The 21,195-nt window shown below is 36.1% G+C and overlaps 1 protein-coding gene across 1 annotated transcript in view; it reads right to left on the bottom strand.

The window, feature by feature from the left end:
- ADAMTS19 (ADAM metallopeptidase with thrombospondin type 1 motif 19) overlaps positions 1 to 21,195 on the bottom strand; it is a 153,267-nt gene that overhangs the window by 29,466 nt on the left and 102,606 nt on the right. The window contains exons 13-18 of the mRNA XM_075137023.1: positions 19,895 to 20,064; positions 16,667 to 16,794; positions 14,517 to 14,637; positions 12,743 to 12,823; positions 2,001 to 2,158; positions 1,037 to 1,190 (exon numbers count right to left, since the gene is read on the bottom strand). Of these exons, the coding sequence (XP_074993124.1) occupies positions 1,037 to 1,190; positions 2,001 to 2,158; positions 12,743 to 12,823; positions 14,517 to 14,637; positions 16,667 to 16,794; positions 19,895 to 20,064 (812 nt within the window). The remainder of the gene's footprint in view (positions 1 to 1,036; positions 1,191 to 2,000; positions 2,159 to 12,742; positions 12,824 to 14,516; positions 14,638 to 16,666; positions 16,795 to 19,894; positions 20,065 to 21,195) is intronic.

The following is a 21,195-nucleotide window of genomic DNA, read 5'->3' as shown; positions in this document are numbered from 1 at the left end:
GAGCTAGAACACTGTGTTCCTTATGCTGCTGTTATGAGAAAGTAAAGTGTTTCCAGGCCTTCTTCTTCAATCACAAGGTGCATAGCAGTTTTCAGAACTGCTGATCAAAGCAACCGTGACTGTCAAGGTTGTAAGCAGGAAAGACAGGTATCAAAAATCAATATAGTATTCCCAGTGTAGATCTGACTAATTGCACAAGGTATGAACAGATGTCTATAGGTTGCATTCATTAAAAATCTCTGAAGCGCTTCTTCAGTGTAATTACCTATTTGAATAACCAGCTCCTAAACAGCAATTTTAAAGGATTTTGTTACAGCAATACTGTTCATGTTCCAATATTTGTTTTCATATCTGTATTTTGTTCTTCCAAATTCACATTTTTTAAGGTTTATAAACATAAACATAGAAAAAATATCAAATCAGCATGCTAATATCTGCTGTTGTATTATTTGTTCCATATGTTTCTGGATCATCCTCAACTCATGTTACTAACTGTACATATTTGATCTGAGATTGGGGTTCAGCTTTTCTGTAGTTTGCAATGTCTTTTACAGATCATTTATCTTCAATAGTTCCAAATACAGAATGGAATGCATATGAACTTTCTATTCTTGTTCTAGCTCTTGCACTTGTATTTCTTCTTGGAAACTGTGTCCTGAATTTGCTTTTTTAATCTAGATTTTGTTCCTTCACTACTTCACTATCTTTTTCTACTTAATTTAATTAGTTTGAATCTCTTCCTAGAGTTATCACTATTCTTTTAATATAATCAGGAAGCACAAGACTGAAGTATGTCCGTCATTGTATGGAATCATACAAGCTGCAATGAGGATATTACTATTAAATCTACAACACCGACTATCAGACTCTTAAATATTAATACACCATGTGTTTTAATTGAAAGATATATATACAGACACAGTGTACATACATATGTATGCATATTGTATACACCCATATATATGTATTGTGTAGGTACACAATATTTTAATATATACATGTATGGGTGTGTTTGTACATTTTTCTTTTATTTTACCTCCTCCACATACAGCATCACAGTCCTCCCAGCCAGAATGAGTCCACATGAAAAGAGGCTCTGGTACTTTAGAGCTCTGATTCTCAGGAAGAGGATCCAGTGGGATTGTGTATTCATAGTGTAGACCATAGCTCTGGTCATGGAAGAGCAGCACCTGCAAGATACAGAGAAAGAAAACTTACCTATGTACACAGGCACTGTGGAAGACAAACTCCAAACTGTGAGATCATCTTGAAAAGCACGACAGAATGACTTAATGCTTATAACCATTCAACCCTCCTGATGGATTTTGTAGAAGAAATTAATGACAGTATCCAAATCAATGGGAAAAATTATTTTAATTAATATAAATGTTGAAAAGCCCTCCATGTGAAGTAAGCAAACAAAATTCACCAGAAATCTGAAGGATGATTGTGTCCTATGATTTCAGTGCTCTTAAATAGAGGAAATCTTTCCTAGATGCATCAGATTTAAAACTATTCTAGCCATACCAGCCAATTTCTTGCACTTGAAGTACTCCCTCATCATCTTTCCCTCTTTCTTTCTGGTGGCTATCAACATTTCCTCCTCTACACAGAAATGCATCAAAACTCTACTTCTTCATGGAGAAATTGGTGATTGCAATCCTGAAATGGCGATGCTGTGCTATAGTCAGCCAGGATAAAAAACATCTGATATTAATTTGAATCTCTCTTCTTAAGCGGCACATCAACTTTTAATGACATTTGTAGGAATGCTGAAACTTTCCATCCTGCCTCAACAATGTAAAGATTATTCTTGGATTTAAATGCATTTTTTTAGAAGTGGGCTGACAGATCTATATATATAAGCAGGTGTATATATATATATAAAAGCAGGTATATCTTACATAGATCTCATTATCTTCAGGAGCCTGGAAAAAAATATTAGTTACCACGCTACATGACAGGAATCAGGTAAAAACCCCTAATCCATATTGTCATACCAGTAAATGTAAAGGTGATGTTGTGGGACCTTTGGCTGATATTTTCTCCCAGAGACCTCTCCGAACGTAATGGACAGTGGTCCCGGCAATATTGAATGTTCCTGAATGCTCTATCTTCCAGTCACTATTGATTGACTGTTTTCCAGCATCTCGAAGAGCTGCAAAATATATGAAAACAGACCAATATAAAAGGTGTCTGTTCAGTAGCGATTTGGGCCTCCTTTCACTTCCTGTTTGGATAATTTAGCAAGTAGATGAAATCACATAACTCTGTTTGCAAAGATATTTATGGATCCTACTATACATGAACTTCAATTGGAACATGCTTCAGAAGCACTTTCTGGAAGGAATGCTTGGCAAAACCATGTGTGTTTAACATTACTTGAAGTTAACATCAGTTGTTTTAATGCCTAAAGAGACTGACAGGCTCCAGCATAATTCACAGTTTGATCACTGAATTAATTTAAGGCAAAGACAACCATTCTCTATTCCTAGGGTGGTCATTTCTATAATCCATAAATGCATGGGAAACAAAATTTTCACAAGATACTCTTCAAGATTTGTGGAATTAGGCTAAAACTTCAAAAAAATTTCAGTTCAGAATTCTTTCTCCTCTAATAACTACATTTGCCTTTTTCTCCACCTTAGAATGTGACAATACTACTGTCATCCTACCTAAACACTTATTTTATACACTTTCACCACATTATTTGATGCTTCTAACAAATAGGAAAAGCTTGTTCTTTATGGCTGAATCATTCCTCTTGTTGGCCTAATTTATATTCAAAAGCATCATCAAGTCAGGTAAGATATATTTCATACCTTGAGAACACAGGAGTTTACATTAGTTTTCTATAGTAAATTGAATAGGTGCTTCTGTGAAGGACTTGCAATTTTATTTTATTTTACTTTATTTTATTTTATTTTGTTCAGATCAGGTCTGAAAAATCATGTGAAGTAGAATATACTTGAACTCACCTTCTGGACAAGAAGTTTTACACATTCCTCTGCATTGAAATTGCATGTTTGGCATCCGACTGTTGTAGGAGAACCTCAACAGTTTAAGCCTTGTCCAAAATTTCTTTTTTAAAGTTGTAAGTTAATGTGAGTCACTCCTGTAATCATCTTCTCTCCTATTCATATTTATACTGTTATGTTTTGTTTCTATGGGAAACAATGGCAACAGGTCTATCGACTGGCAGAAATACAATTGCGTAAGACACCACTGATGTGTACCACTGCAGCACTGTGTAATAAATGTTGAGACTATAAAATCCATTAACACTGTACTAAAAATAACCAGTGATTTTACACAAGTAAAAATTGGTATTTTAGCTTTAAATATTCTATTATTAATGGTTATTAAGTTCTATTTAGTGTTTAAACTGTAGGGGTCAATCCTCTTCCCAGTGAAGAAACAAACAAATGTACTCGAAAATGCCGAGGTCCAGTCGGGTCATGCTGCTCAGATGGAGCAGCATCCTGTCCCTGGAGAGCAGTGGGCTTTGCATCATTTTGAGTTGTCTTTAAAATGAACATGTGTGCTACAGCACGCAGACATGTGCAGGGGACTGGAATCCCAGGCCCAGAATACAGAAATATGCCAGATATTGCATTTTCTGCTTTCAGATTCCTCACTTGAGCCACTGGGGTTAGACAAAGTAAGAAAGGGTAAAATTTAGGCTTGGATTCAGGCAGTCCAGCTTCTGTTCTTGACTCTGTCACACCCCACATTGTAAGCAAGTTCACTGAGTTTTACTCTACACCACATGTACTTCTACTCTGCTTAGCTTTCGATCATGGAGGATTTCCTGTACAAAGTAATGCAATACAGGAAGAAAATTCAGCACACAAGTGTATCCTTTCTCAGGCTATAAAACAAATCGAACATCTACAACTAAAAAGACAAACAAAGAAAACTCAGACTGGGAAAACCTACTGTAGCCAAGACCCAAATTTCAGTGCTAAAACAAGGGAGCTAATTACAAGCGCATCTCTGCAGAGCATAAGATAGCCATCATCACAATGACAATTAAATGATGGTGATGACTGCAATGTATTTTTTAATTACTGTACCAGGGATAGACACTCTTCCAATTTTAATGAGGTGTGAGAGGCTACACAGCCATAGAGATGCAACATTTCACAGTTCAGCTATGGCATTGTGCTCCCAGTGCTCAGTGGGGAGCAGCAGTGCCCTGGTCCTGATCCTCCACTTGGTAAATCTATGCTTACTAATCCTTTCATTGTTTTCTCTGGAAAACTGTAAAATACTACTGTAAAACAGCACTGCTGTATTAACTTTGAAATTTTTGCTAAAGTTGAAATTGCCACACTTTATCTAGAGTTTAAGAAAAAAGGCATTTGTACCAAAATAAGAGGGAAATTGACACCTTTGTGAATTGTGAATTTTGCCTTTTGTTCTGTACAAAATTTAGTCATACTCTCCAGAAAAGTACCAAAACAATGTAATTTTGATGGACTCCTATTTTTCTCAAGAAAATTGACAAATACAAAAAATATCTGAAATTAAATTCTAAATGAAAGTACCTTCAATGATACCTTTTGTCAAGGAAGTCATTGTTTCACTTCAGTTCAGGTTATCATGTGTTCCCTTCAAGCCATCTTAAGAACATTAAGACTTGAGATTTGAGTAACTTTTTGAAAACTTCAACTTATCATCCCACAAGGGACACAGTTCTGTCTTGAGCTTATATATATGGTGCCACTACAAATCATCTAGAGTCATATATAATTTGGCATAATGTGTTATTGTTTCTATTTAAACTAAATTATTTTAGCTTTCTATTTAAAGTATTTTTTCCAACTTTTTATTAAACAGGAAAATACTTAAAGATGCTGAAAGCAACTAAGTTTTCAGTTTGTAGTACCCTACAGGACATATTATCAATGTCCTGTACATAGTATCTCTTATTATAAGAAGAAACTTCTATTGAACATTGCCTTTCTTCTACAAGGTCACATTTTAAGGTTGATAATTCCTTGCTGTTTTCTCCAAAGTAACTAAAGATGAGCCTTGATATTATCATCTGCAGCAAACTTTCCTTTAGTTGCTGCTTCTTCAGTCTTTTCATAATCACTGTTTTGATGTCAAGGAAACTAAAGTAAGAGAAGAGAAAGCAAAATGAAATGCTATCAAGTAGCATGCAGCAGATTGTCAAATGTCAGCAACAGAATATCTTCTTCCTAAATTCCAGAAAAATGTTTATGACATATTCCAGCAATTAAATATTTATTTTAAAAACAATCAATCAGGGCTATAGTTAAGGCACTTAACAGCTATTACTAAAAAGCCCAGATTAGAGTGGAAAAATCTAATATGGAGAAACTCAGAGATACGAATTTCACTGTTCTTGCTCAACTTTTTTTGCATACACATTTTTGTTGTATTTAGAAAATCATATTTCCACCATTCACTTATAAGTATTATTATGCATGATCAATATTTACTAACTGGGAAGTGGGTTTTTTGAAATAACAGATGTGATTATAAACATCTCTCTTGCATTCACATGTGAATAACACCAATGAATAAGCAACACAAGCTCACAAGTGCTATTCTGTTTTATAAGCAGTAACTATCAAATTATGTGCCACATTCAGAGGTCTACATATTCCTAGAAGCTGTTGATAGCATTTCAGCATCACCTCAGCTAATTAACCCCAACTGGTCATTAGCATCCGAAAAATCCTTGTGTTAAGGTCATTACTGCTATTATAATGAGAAACTGATAACAGGGAAAGCAACATGCATATTTTGACATGATGGGACAACACATGTAATTCATATAAAAAGAGACTGCTTGTATTTTCTTGACAATAGAAAGGAATAATTTTCTTGATAATAGAAAGGCTGTCCAACTTAATTCTTCTGTTATACCAATCATTCCATGCTAAACAGTAATAAAGACACCAATTTACAAGTACCTCACCTAAAGGCATATATGTAATCTCATGAAAATCAAGGACTTCTAAGACTATGCTTAAAAGTAAGTGCTAGACTATGCTTAAAATTAGTTAGCATTACTTTTGCTTGCTGTGCTGCGATGCTCACACATAAAATTAATTTTAACTCAGAAATTGATTCCTGATTTATCTGCCTATTTTCTTAATTACATGTTTTCAATCATACTTTTGATTACCTATTTGCACTTCCTTTATCACTTTTATTTCACAGAACTACAACACAAGTTCTCAGATACAATCAGATACAATCAAATACAATTGCACGGGAATATTTAATTAAGGGTGTACATATATGTACAGGTATGTACATATATACATATCTATGTCTGTTCTGACATTCTACATAGACAAGGAACATTTTTTTCTAGAAAGAAACCTGACATACGTTAAAATGTGTACACGCAAAAATACAATCTTATCTCTCTGGAAAATAACTCAAACTCACACAAGACTTTCTGGAACTTGTCTGTTTAATTTATATTGTTACAAACTGCATATTGCCAAATGCATTGCTGACAGCTTTCAAAGATATGAACTTAATCACAAATGCTAAAGAATGCATATTTTATAGAATCATACAATGGTTTGGGTTGGAAGGGACATTTAAAGATCGTCTAGTTCAAACCCCCTGCTGTGAGCAGACATCTTTCACTAGATCATGTTACTCAAAGCACCATCCAACCTGACCCTGGACACTTCCAGGGACGATGCATCCACAATTTCTTGGGCAACCTGTTCCAGTGTCTCACTGCTCTCATCGTAAAAAATTTCTTTCTTATATCCAATCTAAATTTACCCTCTTTCCATTTGAAACCATTGCCCCTTGTCCTGTCACTACAGACCATGGTAAAAAGTCTCTCTGCATCTTTCTTATAAGCTCCCTTTACATACTGAAAAGCCACAGTAAGGTCTTCCCAGAGCCTTCTCTTCTCCAGGCTGAACAACTCCAACTCTTTCAGCCTTTCTTCATAAGAGAGGTGTTCCAGCCCTCTGATCATTTTTGTGGCCCTCCTCTAGACCCGCTCCAACAGGTCCATGTCTTTCTCGTGCTGGGGACCCCAGAGCTGGCTGCACTACTCCAGGTGGGGTCTCAGGAGAGTGGAGTAAAGGGGAAGAATCACCTCCCTTGACCTGATAGCCATGCTTCTTTTGATGCAGTCCACGATATGATTGGCTTTCTGGGCTGCAAGCACACATTGCTGCCTCATGTACAATTTTTCATCCAACAGTATCCTGAAATCTTTCTCCACAGGGCTGCTCTCAATCAACTCACCACCCAGTCTGTATTGATATTGAGGATTGCCCCGGCCCAAGTGCAGGACTTTGCACTTGTCCTTGTTCAACTTCTTGAGGTTCACATGGGCCCACTCCTTGAGCCTGTCAAGGACCCTCTGGTTGGCATCCCTTCCCTCAAGCGAATCGAATCAACCGCACTACTCAGCTTGATGCCATCCGCAAAATTGCTGAGGATGCACTCAATCCCACTACGTTGTTGATGAAGATACTAAATAGTATTGGTCCCAGTATGGACCCTTGAGGGATACCACTCATTACAGTTTCCACTTGGACTCTTTGCATGCGGCCATCCAGCCAATTCGATATCCATCTAACAGTCCATCAAACCCATCTCTCTCCAATTTAGCAGCAAGAATGTTTTGGGGGACCGTGTCAAAGGCCTTACAGAAGTCAAAGTAGATGATATCCGTTGCTCCTCCTTTGTCCAATGATGCAGTCACTACATTGTAGAAGGTCACTAGATTAGTTAGACATGATTTGCCCTTGGTGAAGCCGTGTTGGCTGTTTCTAACCACCCCTCTGTCTTTCATATGTTTCAACATAACTTCCAGGAGGATTTGTTGCATGATCTTACCGGGCACTGAGGTAAGGCTGACTGGTCGGTGGTTCCCAGGGTCCTCCTTATTACCCTTTTTAAAAATGGTGAAATACTCCCTTTTCTCCAGTCACTGGGGACTTCACCTGACTGCCATGACTTTTCAAATATGCTTGGGAGTGGCTTGGCAACTACATCAGCCATTTCCCTCAGGACCCTTGGATGCATCTCATCGAGTCCCATGGACTTGTGTATGTCCAGGTTCCTCAGGTGGTCTCAAACCTGATCTATGATGGGAGGGACTTCATTCCATCAGTCCCTGCCTTGACGTTCAGGGACATATGAGATGTAGGAAGAGTATCTACCATTGAAGCTGGGGCAAAAAATGGTTGAGTACCTCAGCTTTCTCCATATTCATTGTCATTAGTTCTTCTCTTATTTATTGGGGTCTGTGTGTGTTTGTGTGTACATTTTCTTTAATCTTCCTTTTCTGACTAACGTACCTGTAGAAGCCCCTCTTATTCTTCCCATTCCTTGCCAAATTCAGCTTCCATTGTGCCCTAGCTTTCCTGATCCCATCCCGACACATCTGGGCAGTGTCCCTATATTCTCCCCAGGATGTGTCCCTGGTTCCACTGCCTATGCATTTCCTTCTTACATTTTAGTTTGACCAGGAGGTCCTTACTCAGCAATGCCAGTCTCCTGTCTTCCTTGCCTGTTTTCTTACATGTGGGAATTGAGAGCTCTTGTGCTCTAGGAAAAATGTCCTTAAAGAGCTGTCAGTTCTGTTCTGCTCCTTTATCCCTGAGGGCAGTTTCCCAGGGTGTCCCATCCACTAATTCCTTAAGCAACTGAAAGTTTGCTCTCCTAACATTCAGGGTCCTGGCTTTAGTCTTTGATCTTCCCTCAAGATCGTGAGTTCCACCAGAGCATGATCACTGCAGCTCAGGCTGTCACCAATCTTGACCTCGCTAAATGGTTCATCTGTGTTGGTATGCAACCAAGGTCCAGTAACCCTGTGTCTCTGGTTGGGCTGTCTATCACCTGGATTAAGAAATTATCCTCGATGCACTCCAAGAGTCTCCTGGACTGCTTCCAGCTTGCTGTGCTGTTTTTCCAGAAGATGTCGGGTTATTGAAGTCCCCAAGCAGGATTAGAGCCTGCAAGCGCGATGCTTCCTGTAGTTGAAGTAAGAATGCTTCATCAACAGGCTCCCCTTGGTCGGGCACCCTGTAGTAAATACTAACCACAAAGCTTCCTTTGTTGGGCTGGCCCCTAATTTTTACCCATAAGCTCTCAATCTGTTCACTGCTGCTTTTCAAAGACAAGTCTGTGAAGTCAATCCCTTTTTTTATATAGAGGGCATTTTTTTCATCTTGATGTAAAGTGGTTTCAAAGGTGTTACTTATTAACCATTTTCTATGGCCCTCTATATATGAAATAAAACATGTTTCGTCTCAGTGGACTCTGGTCTCTGCTATGGGACCACGTCCACAACTGGCTTCCCCTGAAATTAGAAATTACACAGTCTAAGGATTTGATCCAAGGTATTTTAAAACTATTAGCATTGTCAGAAATGAAGGATGCAAAATTTTGTATTATTTGTCAGACCCCATCTGCTTTCACACGCCCTTCTCCCCCAAAATATGGTACAACATGCTTTTTTTTTTACTAGGAAACATATTTCATAAAGAAAATCAGACAAGAACACAGCACGCCTATAGACTTGATACCTGTAAGAGAATTGGCAATTACAATGTCATGCAGTGTTAAATTGCAGGTCCAGAGTGTGTATATCCCTGAAGCAGCTTGATCACATATTTGAGAATAATGATACAGTTAATATGCTTCTTTAGTTCAGCTGAAAACAAATAATTTCTCTCATTTCCAATTAGCACCAAAATTTCAGGTTTTAGATTGTTAGTCATTTGTATAGTTATATACCATTAACCAATCTTATTAATTCATTATGGGGCCTGGATCTGTCATGCCATTATACAGGTGTCACATGAATGAGCTCTCTAATTTCAAAGCCTAGTGTATCTCTCACACAAAAATACTGTAAACTTCCTTTTTGTATCCTACATTAAGAACTTTTTTTGAAAAAACTTTTAACATCTGCCAAATATAAATTAATATTTAGCAGCAGAAAAGGCATTATCTTTGACCACAGCAATCTAGATAATGCTTGAAACAAGTTTTTTATAGCTATTCTTATAATAATTTTTTGACGTAACTGACAATGAACCAAGTGTCATGTCAACATGGTTATAAGCAGACAAGGTTATCACTGCTAGTTCATTCCTTAAAAATAAATCTCAAAATTCTTTTTTAAAATAATGAATTCAAATTCCAAAATTAATAATTATATGCTTTAGGAAATATTCTCTAATTAAATAAACACTTTTTCCCCCTCCATACTGCTACAAATAATTCCTATTCCTGAATGCTCTAATAATGAAAGAAGAATCACAATCTCTTACGCATTTTCTCATATAACTTCAGTAGGGAGGAATACCTAATGTTTGGCTATATCACTGCTCCTATCTCCCCATAGAGGAGAAGAGACAGGACAGACCTCGACAGATCCATCAGTTCAGTAAATGCAGTTGCAAGTTATACCTTATCTTTTCTCCTAGGATGCCAGAGCTCCTGTTACTGTGGTGTATGTTGATACACCTCAGATAAAGAGGATATCTGAGGTGTTCAGGAAGCACTCCTCTGAAGATTTGCTTCAACAGCACAGTCACCCAATGATGCTACTGATGTGGGCTGTATTTCTACTAATCACTTCAGCAACATCATTGCAGCTTCCAGATCATAGTGATACTGTTTTCTGACCACCAAGTAAATCCAGAGAAGGGCGTTTCATTCTGCCTCTGTATTTGACCTGTGCTGTACAAACAGGGATCAAATCTTCGCTCAGTTTAAATTAGATTCTACTTTGTAAGCCACAGCTCTTAGTGTACACTTGATTAAATTGTGTTTACAGCTATATGTCTAATTATACAATTATTAATTATATGAAGAGCTATATTATTTTAAAAACTTTATCCTAAAATGTGTATATGACAATTAGCAAAATAGAAATAGTGTTGGCCTGTATTGCCTCATTTCAAGTACAGAAATGCAGAGAGCAAAGTACTATGCAACATAAAATTAGCATACAGAACTATAAAGATGGAAAACAAATCAGAAACATGGGACAAGTTAATCTGTATTACATTTTATATTTTTAATCACGCTATTTTGAAGAATATTGTTTCTAAAATGAAAGATTTATGCCTTTTCCCCAAAACTTTCAATATGTTACTCCTATTAAAAGATGTTCCTATTCAAGATGTTACTCCTTTTCAATTCAGATTTTTATGCTTTCAGAATAAATCTCCTAGAAGTGAAGAAAGTTTAAATACCTTCTGCTAGTAAAAAGCTGCAACAGCACAAGTTTTAATTTAAAATACCGTAGCAGACCTGTTCCTGCTTCCCCATAAAGGCTTAACAAAAATATATTGCAATGAAATACTGGCTGATCCCCATTCACACTGACATCAGTGAAATTAAGAGAAGTAAAATTAAAGTGACAAAGAATTAAGAGCTGATTATGTGCTAACTATTATCTTTCAAAAATAAGCAGCATGAACGACATTATTTCATTGGCATAAAAAACCTTACAGTCTTTTTGCGTTTTGTAAGGGTAACGGATGAATCAGTTTGCCACTCATGAAAAATAAATTAATATCTCTAAATACAATTCCAACATTTATTTATTTTTGCATTATTTTAAAAATAAAAAATAATAGTATTTCTGTTGTCCACATATGTTAACACACTAGACACAGAGGGAAAAAAAACACTTGGGAAATTTAGAAAATATGTCAATGAAACATCAGTTATTGATTTGACACTCTTACATACCATCTCTATAGACCATTGGGGAACAATGAAATAATCCAGATCTCTAAATCTCCTGTGATATCTTAACAGGGCAGGTGCAGACCGCATGATAAACCAAGTCACCCATTGATAACTTAAGCTGTCATAATTAAAGTTCACCATCTTTAACATTCTCTCAGTTGAAGTCTGAGAACACTCAGGTAAAAAGTTTCTTAAAATGCAGATATTACTTATGAGCAGAACTAAGGACAGTGATCAAACCAGGGAATTTTTCATTTCATTGTCCTATTTCTCATAGTAAGTCTCTCTCAATTTAAACTTAAGCAGTGCACGGAACAGCACCAATTATGATATTTCATATATTCACTTAAACCCTGTAACAATAATAGTAAAAAATTATACTCTCCTACAGAACAGCTTTAGAACTCATTAAAAGAGAAAAATTTTCTTTTCAATGAAAGACAATTGCATAGAAATGAAAAAACTAAAAAAAAAAAAAATTCATTGTGATTAAATTTGTCCATTAAAACATTCAGACAATTCAAAATAATGCCAAGAAATACTTTTCTGCTTTCTTAGTTTTAGAACTTTTGTTTGTCTTTGTTGGTGATTGGCTATATGTTGGTCAGTGTGGGTTTTTTGTTGTCTGAGCATAAATTATTCCATGTTTCAGCATAAAACTCTTTTCATTAGTTTTAACGTGAAGTATTTTCTTTAGCGCTTTCCATATGAAACATTGAAAATGTTGAAGATAAAGTAAGCATAATTTTTCTTAAATCATGTAAATGCATTCTTTGAAATATTCTCTAAACAACATGAGATGAGACAAAAGTTCAAAATAAAACCTATTTGAAGAATGGTGCTATAACCATTCTTTTATTTTGTTATTTCTACAAAATTTCTTTAGAAGTCGTTTTCACAGATTTTTTTTTTCCACTCAGAGTTTTGTTTAATCACAAAAGCATATTTAGCTAGCACTCTTCAGTGCTGACCCAAACGGGACATGAACACTAAAACATATGACTTTTACCTAAGTAACTGTGAGCTGGTTTTTCTTCCACAACTTTGATTCTCCTTGCTCCTGCAGGTATCACCAAAGCTTCCACATAACCTAGACAAGAGGCCAGATGTCCCGAGTTAAATACAAAAGTGTAGAAAAGTACATCTTGTATGTGTTTTCATTTCTTCTCCCCTATTTTGCTTTTTAAATGTAACAAGTTATAATTTATATAGCAATGGTTTGAGGGTTCTTGCAAAATGTTGAAACAAGCTATGAAATTGTGCATTATGTGTAATATATATACCATGATACACAATTAAAAGAGTATAGCAAAGGAAAACATAACAAGAACTAGTGAGGCTGGGCAGACTGGGACTGGAGCAGATGAAGTTGTCTCTGGCCAAGTAGTTTAGTGTCATCATCACCACCAGACAACCATAAAAGAATTCCAACTTCACTCAGCATGTAGAGACAAATGATATGGCACTAAAAACCAAACATCATCCCACTGTTAGGTTTTTGGTTTTGTTGTTCAATAATCCTGAAACAAGAAAATCAAATTGCTGCAAAGCAGCATTATTTATCTTTAATTTCCTTAAGAGTTAGTAACACTTTCTAAGTATTGCTGACAGTCCAGCTTCTTGAGAAGGAAAATAACTTACACAATTGTTTAGAGGGCAATATGACAATATTGTGGATTGACACAGAACCCTGAATAAACTTGAAAGTGTGTGGATATTCACATTAGCTATAAAAGAGAGCTGACACACTGTAATTAGCAGCCACCTTCTTTGCAGTTTTTGATCTTGTAGACCTCCCGACTCATCCGTGGTTTGGGATCCCTGCTCTGCATTACCTTCAGCTTAAGAGAGGGCCAGACATAAACGTCTGAAGACTATGCCTTTTTTTTTTTTTTTAAAGTACTATACTTTGGTCTATAATGCATTGAAGTCCTTGATTTTTCAAAGATATACTGTCTGCTTCTAATTACAGTATTTTTGGATGTGATTTACTTACTGTCTTGAAATTCCGCACATTTTCTACTCAAGAAACCGAAAGTTTAATGGCAAACAAATGCTTAGAACAGTTGGCCAAACACTGTTTCAAAGAAAAGACTTTTCTTGGAGAGAAGGTATACATGGTGCATAGAGCACATTATTAGGATTTCAATCCTCTACTCTGTCAACACTATTGTGCTGGAGCCAGTCAATTATTCTCTTTCAAAGAACAGATCACAGCAGTGTTTGAAAGTCTCATGTTCATTCTGCATCAGAAAATCTATTTGCTTTTCATAATATGTTATTATTAGTAAAAACTAATGAATAATGAAAAGATAAAAGACTTCTTCACACATTCGGCTTTATGTTCTCCCACTGCCTGGCTTAGTTGAATGACGCTTACTCTAAGTAACAGATCATAATTTGGATATTTATTTTGAAGAACACTAAATGAATCTATACACTATAAGAATTTACAGTTCATTTATTTACTAAAAATATAAATTTTATTTCACAATTTTTAAAAAATCAGGCTCTTCTATGAAATAATGTATGTCTTAATGGAAGATAAATTAGATAATTCCTTAATTTTATAATTGAAACAATTTGCAATAATTTTGCAACAATTAAATCTAAAAATACTCATGCATTCTTGACTTAAATGTCTTATTATCTTAAAAACAGTAGATCTGAAGTTCTTGTGAGGAACTGCATCTTTTTAAGAAGTATAGCTTTTTAAAGTTCCCAATGCTCAAAGTAATCAAACAGCTACTGGTTTCCTGAGTATTTGAAATAAACAGACTCACCTGCTCCTCTGGTATGGTTAAAATCACCTTTAATAACTTTGCATGACTTTCCATTACCATTGCATACACCGCAATGATCTTCACGAGCCAGAGATCCTAATATGCCATCACAGCCAAATTTCTGTGGGAGAAGAAAATAAAGCTATTGAGATACAGGCCGTGTCTTTCATAAAGCTGCCTTTAGTAGAGGCCATCTCACCTTTCTGCAAGATGCCCTAACCAACATGATTTAGCCCTGCTCAGAATGAGGTTGCACTAGCTCATGTGCAGAGGTCTATCATTTTTTCTATGATTTTATGTAGATTGTTGCATTCACTTTTCCTATATGGTTGGCTAACTCTACCAGCTGCTCTCCAAGAGGAACACAACTGCGTTCCCACCTCCCTCTGGGACTTCTGAGCCACTGCGCAACACACACCCCACAGGTCTTCCTGCTTAGCAACTACAACATGTGCAACTATACTGCTTTCTACTCAAAATATGGGAGGTTCTTTGCCACACCCACAGTGGTAAAGCGCTGTCTAATGTCAACCTAACGTCTTATTCTGAATAGGATGTGAACATGTCTGGAATATGTAAATATAAATTATATTTGTGTTTTGCTAAAAAGCATTCAGTTTAAAACAAATTAAGTTTACTCAAGCACCTCCACACTACTATGTTAGACACATTTCTATCAATAAATATCAGTGGTAGCTTGGCAATAGGAATACAGTTAGTATCATATGCTGGCCTGATATGAAATAAAAGCCTTTTAAAGTCTAGACAAGTCATCACAGGGTAATCCTGTGCATTGTTTAAATGCACCTGATAAAACCAATTAAACTTCAAGACTATTTGATAAATAATGAGATAAAAGCTAGGTTAAAGAGAAAATAATGGATTCCTGTAAGAACAGAAACCATGGTCTGTCAAGGAGCCACTTATTTCCAAGTACATTAAGAATGTTACTTCACTTTATGCACAGAATTTTTATTAGAGTTCTTCTACCTAAAAAAAGTAATATACATTTCAAAATACTGATTACAGCATAAGCATTCAAAGAGCTGTGTATCCAAAATGGCACATATACAAGATATAAAACCTAACTTTACAGCTGTAGTCCCCAAAGTTCTTCCTAATGGGTCATCTAAAAAGACAGGATAAAATGTGGAAGATCTTACAAATTAGACTTTCAGATCTGATTAGCACCTATCTCTCTGACTCTTCATATGCCAAAAAGCCAACTCAGTCTTAGTCAGGTGGGTTTTGTTTAAGGCTTTTTTTTGGTCTTTATTAGTCAGTTATTAAAAGTGAATTATAAAACAAACAACATTTCTTCAGGAAGAATGGGCTATGTATTGTATCTGTGATTAAACCTGTAATTGTTACATGGTGAATTAAAGCCTCAGTTCAGCAAAGTATTTAAGAGTATTCTTGTTGCAGGCACTCAGTCACTCAAGAAAGGATAACTATGTATGTACATATATGCATTTGTATGCATATATACATGCATGCATGCATCTATAAGTTAATTTGTTGAAGCTATTACAGTATCTAGCAATGCTGTTTTTGTGTTAAAGGTTGGTTTTTGTACTGAATTCAATGTGTGCAATGAGAAGCGGACAAAGAAAAAAATCAGCTCTGTGGGATTTTTATATAGAAGAGTTTCCATATGAGGCACTATAAAAGCAACAAAAGAACTTCTATGAACAAAATGAATTCTGAGGATCATGAATAATATAAGCACTCAGCTTTAATTAACTGTTACTCAGCTCCTTTGAATTCAGCTCCTTTGGTTTGTTTAGATGTAAACTTTTGTACTGTCAAAAAAGGCAGAATTAGACATACATACGTACATATCATGGCAAAATTTCCCAAACTGTTGAAAGCTGAGGCTTCCCTTAGAAAATGAAATAAATTATACTCATTTTCCACTCTGCAGTAGTATAAGCATCCTTATCATCACAGATACACATTCCCCAAGCTAACCTTCAGCTGCTTCACATACTGTATTGCACTGAGTGAAATAATATGATGCCAAAAGAGCCATTCAGTCTTGGTCACGCATATTGCAACACGCTATCAAAGAAATAACACACATGCATAACAAATGTATGCGCTCGCATACGTGTGCCTGTGTATCCAGGTTCGAAACAAGTAATTCATACCTGGCATCTACCATCTGCACAGACATCTAACCCATGCTGGCCACAAGAAGTCCCATCCATCACCTTTTCTGTTAGAAGAATGGGTTGATCCTTTCCAGCCGGTGAACAGAATAAGGCACATGGCTTTTCTGTAGTAGCAATTGATGGAAAAAACCACCAGATTGGTAAAAGGTCACGTAGCGAATACAGAATTATCATCATCATTATTTTTAAAACTGATACTTGCTTACTTGTGTGGCATGAATCTACATTAGCATAAGGAGTTATCTTAGATACAGTGAAAACAAAAATATTTTGAACCTTTTCTCAGCTGTTTGAAAAACTCAAGTTCTTTTTCCTGCTAGAGCATACTAGCGCTATAAACTTGGCCTACATAGTACTCATGTCATGTTCATTGTTGCAATTAAGAATATGCACATTACAGCTGTCGGAATATTTTGGTTGTAATCTATACTTTCATTCTACTATATTTTTGGCAGATCACAAATATTGGTGAAAAAAGAAACTTAACACTTTCCAGATTTTCTAACTATGCAGGTCAAAGAGAAAAAAATTAAGTAATGGAGACACCCTGGGAAGAAAAATATACAGCTTTACAAAGTCCACGTTAAAAAAAAAAGACAAAAAACTGAACACATTCTTTCTAACATCTTTACCAAGGTCAGGCAATTTTTTACTACATTTCTAAAACATTCTGCAAATCATTTCTAATTTTGAAAGAGGATAAAAAAATAATATCCTATGTATCCATGTATTCCTAATTATCATAATTTATAAATAATGAAGTTTGCTTCACCACTGCCAAAGTAATACCAAATAAAATAAACTAAGTCTCCTCTCAGTGGTAAATTGAGTACAAAATGACATGATTTTTTATATCTTTATTTGCAAGTGTACTGACTCAGAACTTCTTCCTAAATCTGTTGCAGATTTTTGAAAGGATAAAGTCAATCCTGAACTTGAAACTGATTTCACTTGGATACAATCTACGCCATTCTGACTTCATACTGACTTCTAGACTCCTGGAGTGCGTTTTTATTAGTAAATTAAACAGTTCCAGGAAACGTTCATGGGCACTGGAATTCTACTGTCTATACAGCTGAACTGTAAAACAGTCTATGCCACATTTTTTTGCCTGTGCTAACTAGCACTAGCTCGGTCTAGACTGGAAATTGCCACCTGCAAAGGACCATTTCCAAAAAGCAGTTTGGATGTCACCATCCTTTTTAGAGTGCAAGAGAGTTGACAAGTACGGACACAAGACTTCTGTGCCAGCTGACTTATGCATCAGAGAGTGGTTTGGGCACATTTAATTTACTAAAATTGACAAAGCCTCTGGGTATCTCTAGGGGACTGGTGCAAACAGATGTGATCTCTTTTGCCAACATGTGAAGCCAGCCAGACACAAGCCATCTCCAGCTGAGAAGCGTGAGTCTCTGCCTGAGTTTGTGCCCTCTGCATTCCTGTTATACTCCTTGAATAGTAATCCCAAAATCCCCTGGGAGCTTTAAGCATGTATCAGCATTTTTTAAAGGAATAAAAGATTAACAACCTAAACATTATTTTAAGGACACTGAACTCAAAGAGACAGTAATTCAACAACACCGGACAACTTCAACAGACTATAGGAGACCTCATTCAAATACAGCAACTATTTTGGACATGGTGCACAATTAGTGTCTATGAAAGGCTAAGAGTGCAAATAATTAAAGATTTGGGAACAATGTATTTCTGTAGTACTGAAACTCTTTAGCTGGTGTCCACTTTTATGTCTCCTGAGGGACAACTCAAGACAACAGGATCTCTCAGAACAAGGTTAGATAAAAGCAACCATTCATACTCCTTAACAAGGGACAGGAGAGCGTCATCAAGATTTTTCATCAGATGACTGAATTATTCAAAGTCAGGCTGAAACCTTTTGATCCCTTAGGATATAAACCATGTGTTCCTGTGCTAAAATGAAATTTTGTAAAACAAACCAAAACTAATTCACTAGATAAGCACCTATAAAATAACTGGAGAGAGTTCTCCTTACTATGAAATGAGCTAATATACAAGCCTAATGAAAATAGTCTCACAAGTTTTCACTTTGGCAGCTTGAGAAAAGGCTTAGAAGAAAAAAAAACCCTTGTTTAGCTAGGCATATATTAAAATAAGTTCTTGATAATAAATGCACATTTTTGGGATTCAGCAAAATAGTTCTCTTAAAATCTATGCTTTATAATGGTGTCTGATAATTTGTTTCAAGAGTTAAATTTAAATGGCAATAATGAACTACTTAAAATGTGGTAACAAATACTTACAGTACTCCTGCGTCATTCCAGGCTCTTCTTTATCACCAGTTGCTATTGATTTTGTTAATTTCTCAAATTAATTGTTTTTTTCATAACTGAAGTCTTTCTGTTGTTTTCTTGTTTTCTTTTTTATTTTTAATAAATAAATTACATCATAACAATTTAGAGAAAATTCAGTGGAATGGCAGCTATTGTTCACATTTCTAGCAAGAACTTGAGTAGAATGTTTTGTTTTCTAGTTGCTGATATTTTACACCAACATTATCTTTGCAGATACTGTAAGTTCGACATTACTATACTCCTACTTCAGCGCTCTTCTAATGATATGGCATCTAAGCAAGTTTGTTACACTGAAGCATGCATGGAGTATGCCAGAACTTTGCATGCAGTAGCTGTTAGGATTTATAGAAATCTTATTTAAGTTTGCAGTATGCATTACATATGGATTTCTACCAAAATCAAGCAGCGGTATGTGAAACACTTAAGTGTTAAGCTAGAAGTGTTTTCTCCTTCCTCAAAAATAGAAGCTCACAATATCCATGCTGTCTTTTTGGCTTTGTTGGTAGAAGTATAAGTGATATATGCATGCTTAATGATGCAGCATTCCTCTAGAAAGGTGTATTTTTCAGTCACTTCATACTATATTTCTGATTAAACAGGAACAAACTGATACTGAATTTCAGTTCAAATGTAGTCATTACATATCAAGAAGGACAAATTCAATAGAAATATAACACAAAAGTTTCCAGACCGTGTGAAAATATCACCAGATCTTGCCTATGAAATAAAAATGACTTACTAAAAATCTTGGGCTTGGGGTTTGTTTGTTTGTTTGCTTTAGTTTTTACCATCTCTTTCTTAACCAACAACAATACCAACAAGCTATAAGCCATATGAGCAGATGGTAAGAATGTGGGAGATGGTTTATACTTACCATCATCAATGACAGCCTGCCACTGGTGCACATGCTTCTGATAAGATGACCTGACACTGAAAGCCTGGCACTGCCAGTCCCTGAAGGCAGGCACGCCAGCAGGACAAGAAGGATTTTCACATACTCTGTACTGCATCGTGGGACCGTGACACTCTCCTTCAAAGCCTGAACTAGAAAAGATGGCATAAATATCATGCTTTATTGTTGGTAATGTTTTGCCAAACTTACAGCAGTTTATTTATGCCATACACAAATTCAATCTAAATAGCAGATTTTTTGTTGACACATAACATTAAGAAATCACACACAAAAAATCAAAGTCACAGAACAAAACATGTTTGCCTTCTGTTTGTACTGCTTACGTTACATATAAAGAGTCATGGGTGCTAAACCACAAATTACACTTGGCCCCAAAGAAGCACTAGGACTAGCAGGAGGGTTCAGTAAGAAGAACCTCAACTGCAGTTTTGATGTAGTTCAGGTGATTTTTCTCTAGCTCGACGAGCCAAAGGTGCCACTGAAAGGAAGTAACACCTGCAGATTTGCTACCTCTCCTTTTCTACAAGTGTAGTGTTGTGAAGTTCAGACAATATGCTTTGTTCCTTTTTGGTCGCTCCAGTTGTGCTTGCAGGTCCTAATGAACAAATGCAAAAGAACAGTGAACTGCAGAAACTGGAGCTAATTATTTGGAACCTTGCCTGGAAAAATGAATGAATGAAAGCGAAATTAAGACATCCCTAAATACTAGAAATAGCTTTTAGGCATACAGCTGGAAGTGGCATTTAGATGGCAGGAAATATGAAAACATTCTACATATCTAAGGCTTCTGTTAAACTAAAATGCTTTTGTATAGCCATATCCAAGTTTTCCTCACATTTCTTTATGCAAACTTCTCTTTTTTAATCCCTCTGTCTTTCCTGTCATCATTTTTTGCCCCTAATCTGTTATATTATCTTTCATCTTTCTTCATTTCCCCTTTTGTTCTATTATTTTCCTAAATCATCTACTCTACTGTACTCTGCCCTGCCCTGCCCTGCTCTGCCCAATCCTACCCTACCCCACCCTACTCTATTCTACCCTACTGTAGTCTGGTCTGGTCTAGTCTAGTCTAGTCTACTCTTCTCTACACTTGTCTTCATTATCCAGCTCTAGTCTGTTCCCATTCTCTGCCTATTTATTCTTTTTCTCTTGATGTATGAATGACCACCAAAAGAGAGACATGGTAATGAGTAATTAAAAGGAAAGCATCTTTTAGCTGACCACTGACATATGGTGAAACAGACTCTATTCAAGTCAATGGT

This window comes from Calonectris borealis, chromosome Z, assembly GCF_964195595.1.
Source record: "Calonectris borealis chromosome Z, bCalBor7.hap1.2, whole genome shotgun sequence".
Classification (NCBI taxonomy): Eukaryota; Metazoa; Chordata; class Aves; order Procellariiformes; family Procellariidae; genus Calonectris; species Calonectris borealis.
The sequence above is the reverse complement of the archived record's forward strand: the minus strand, read 5'-3'. Positions and strand labels throughout refer to the sequence as shown.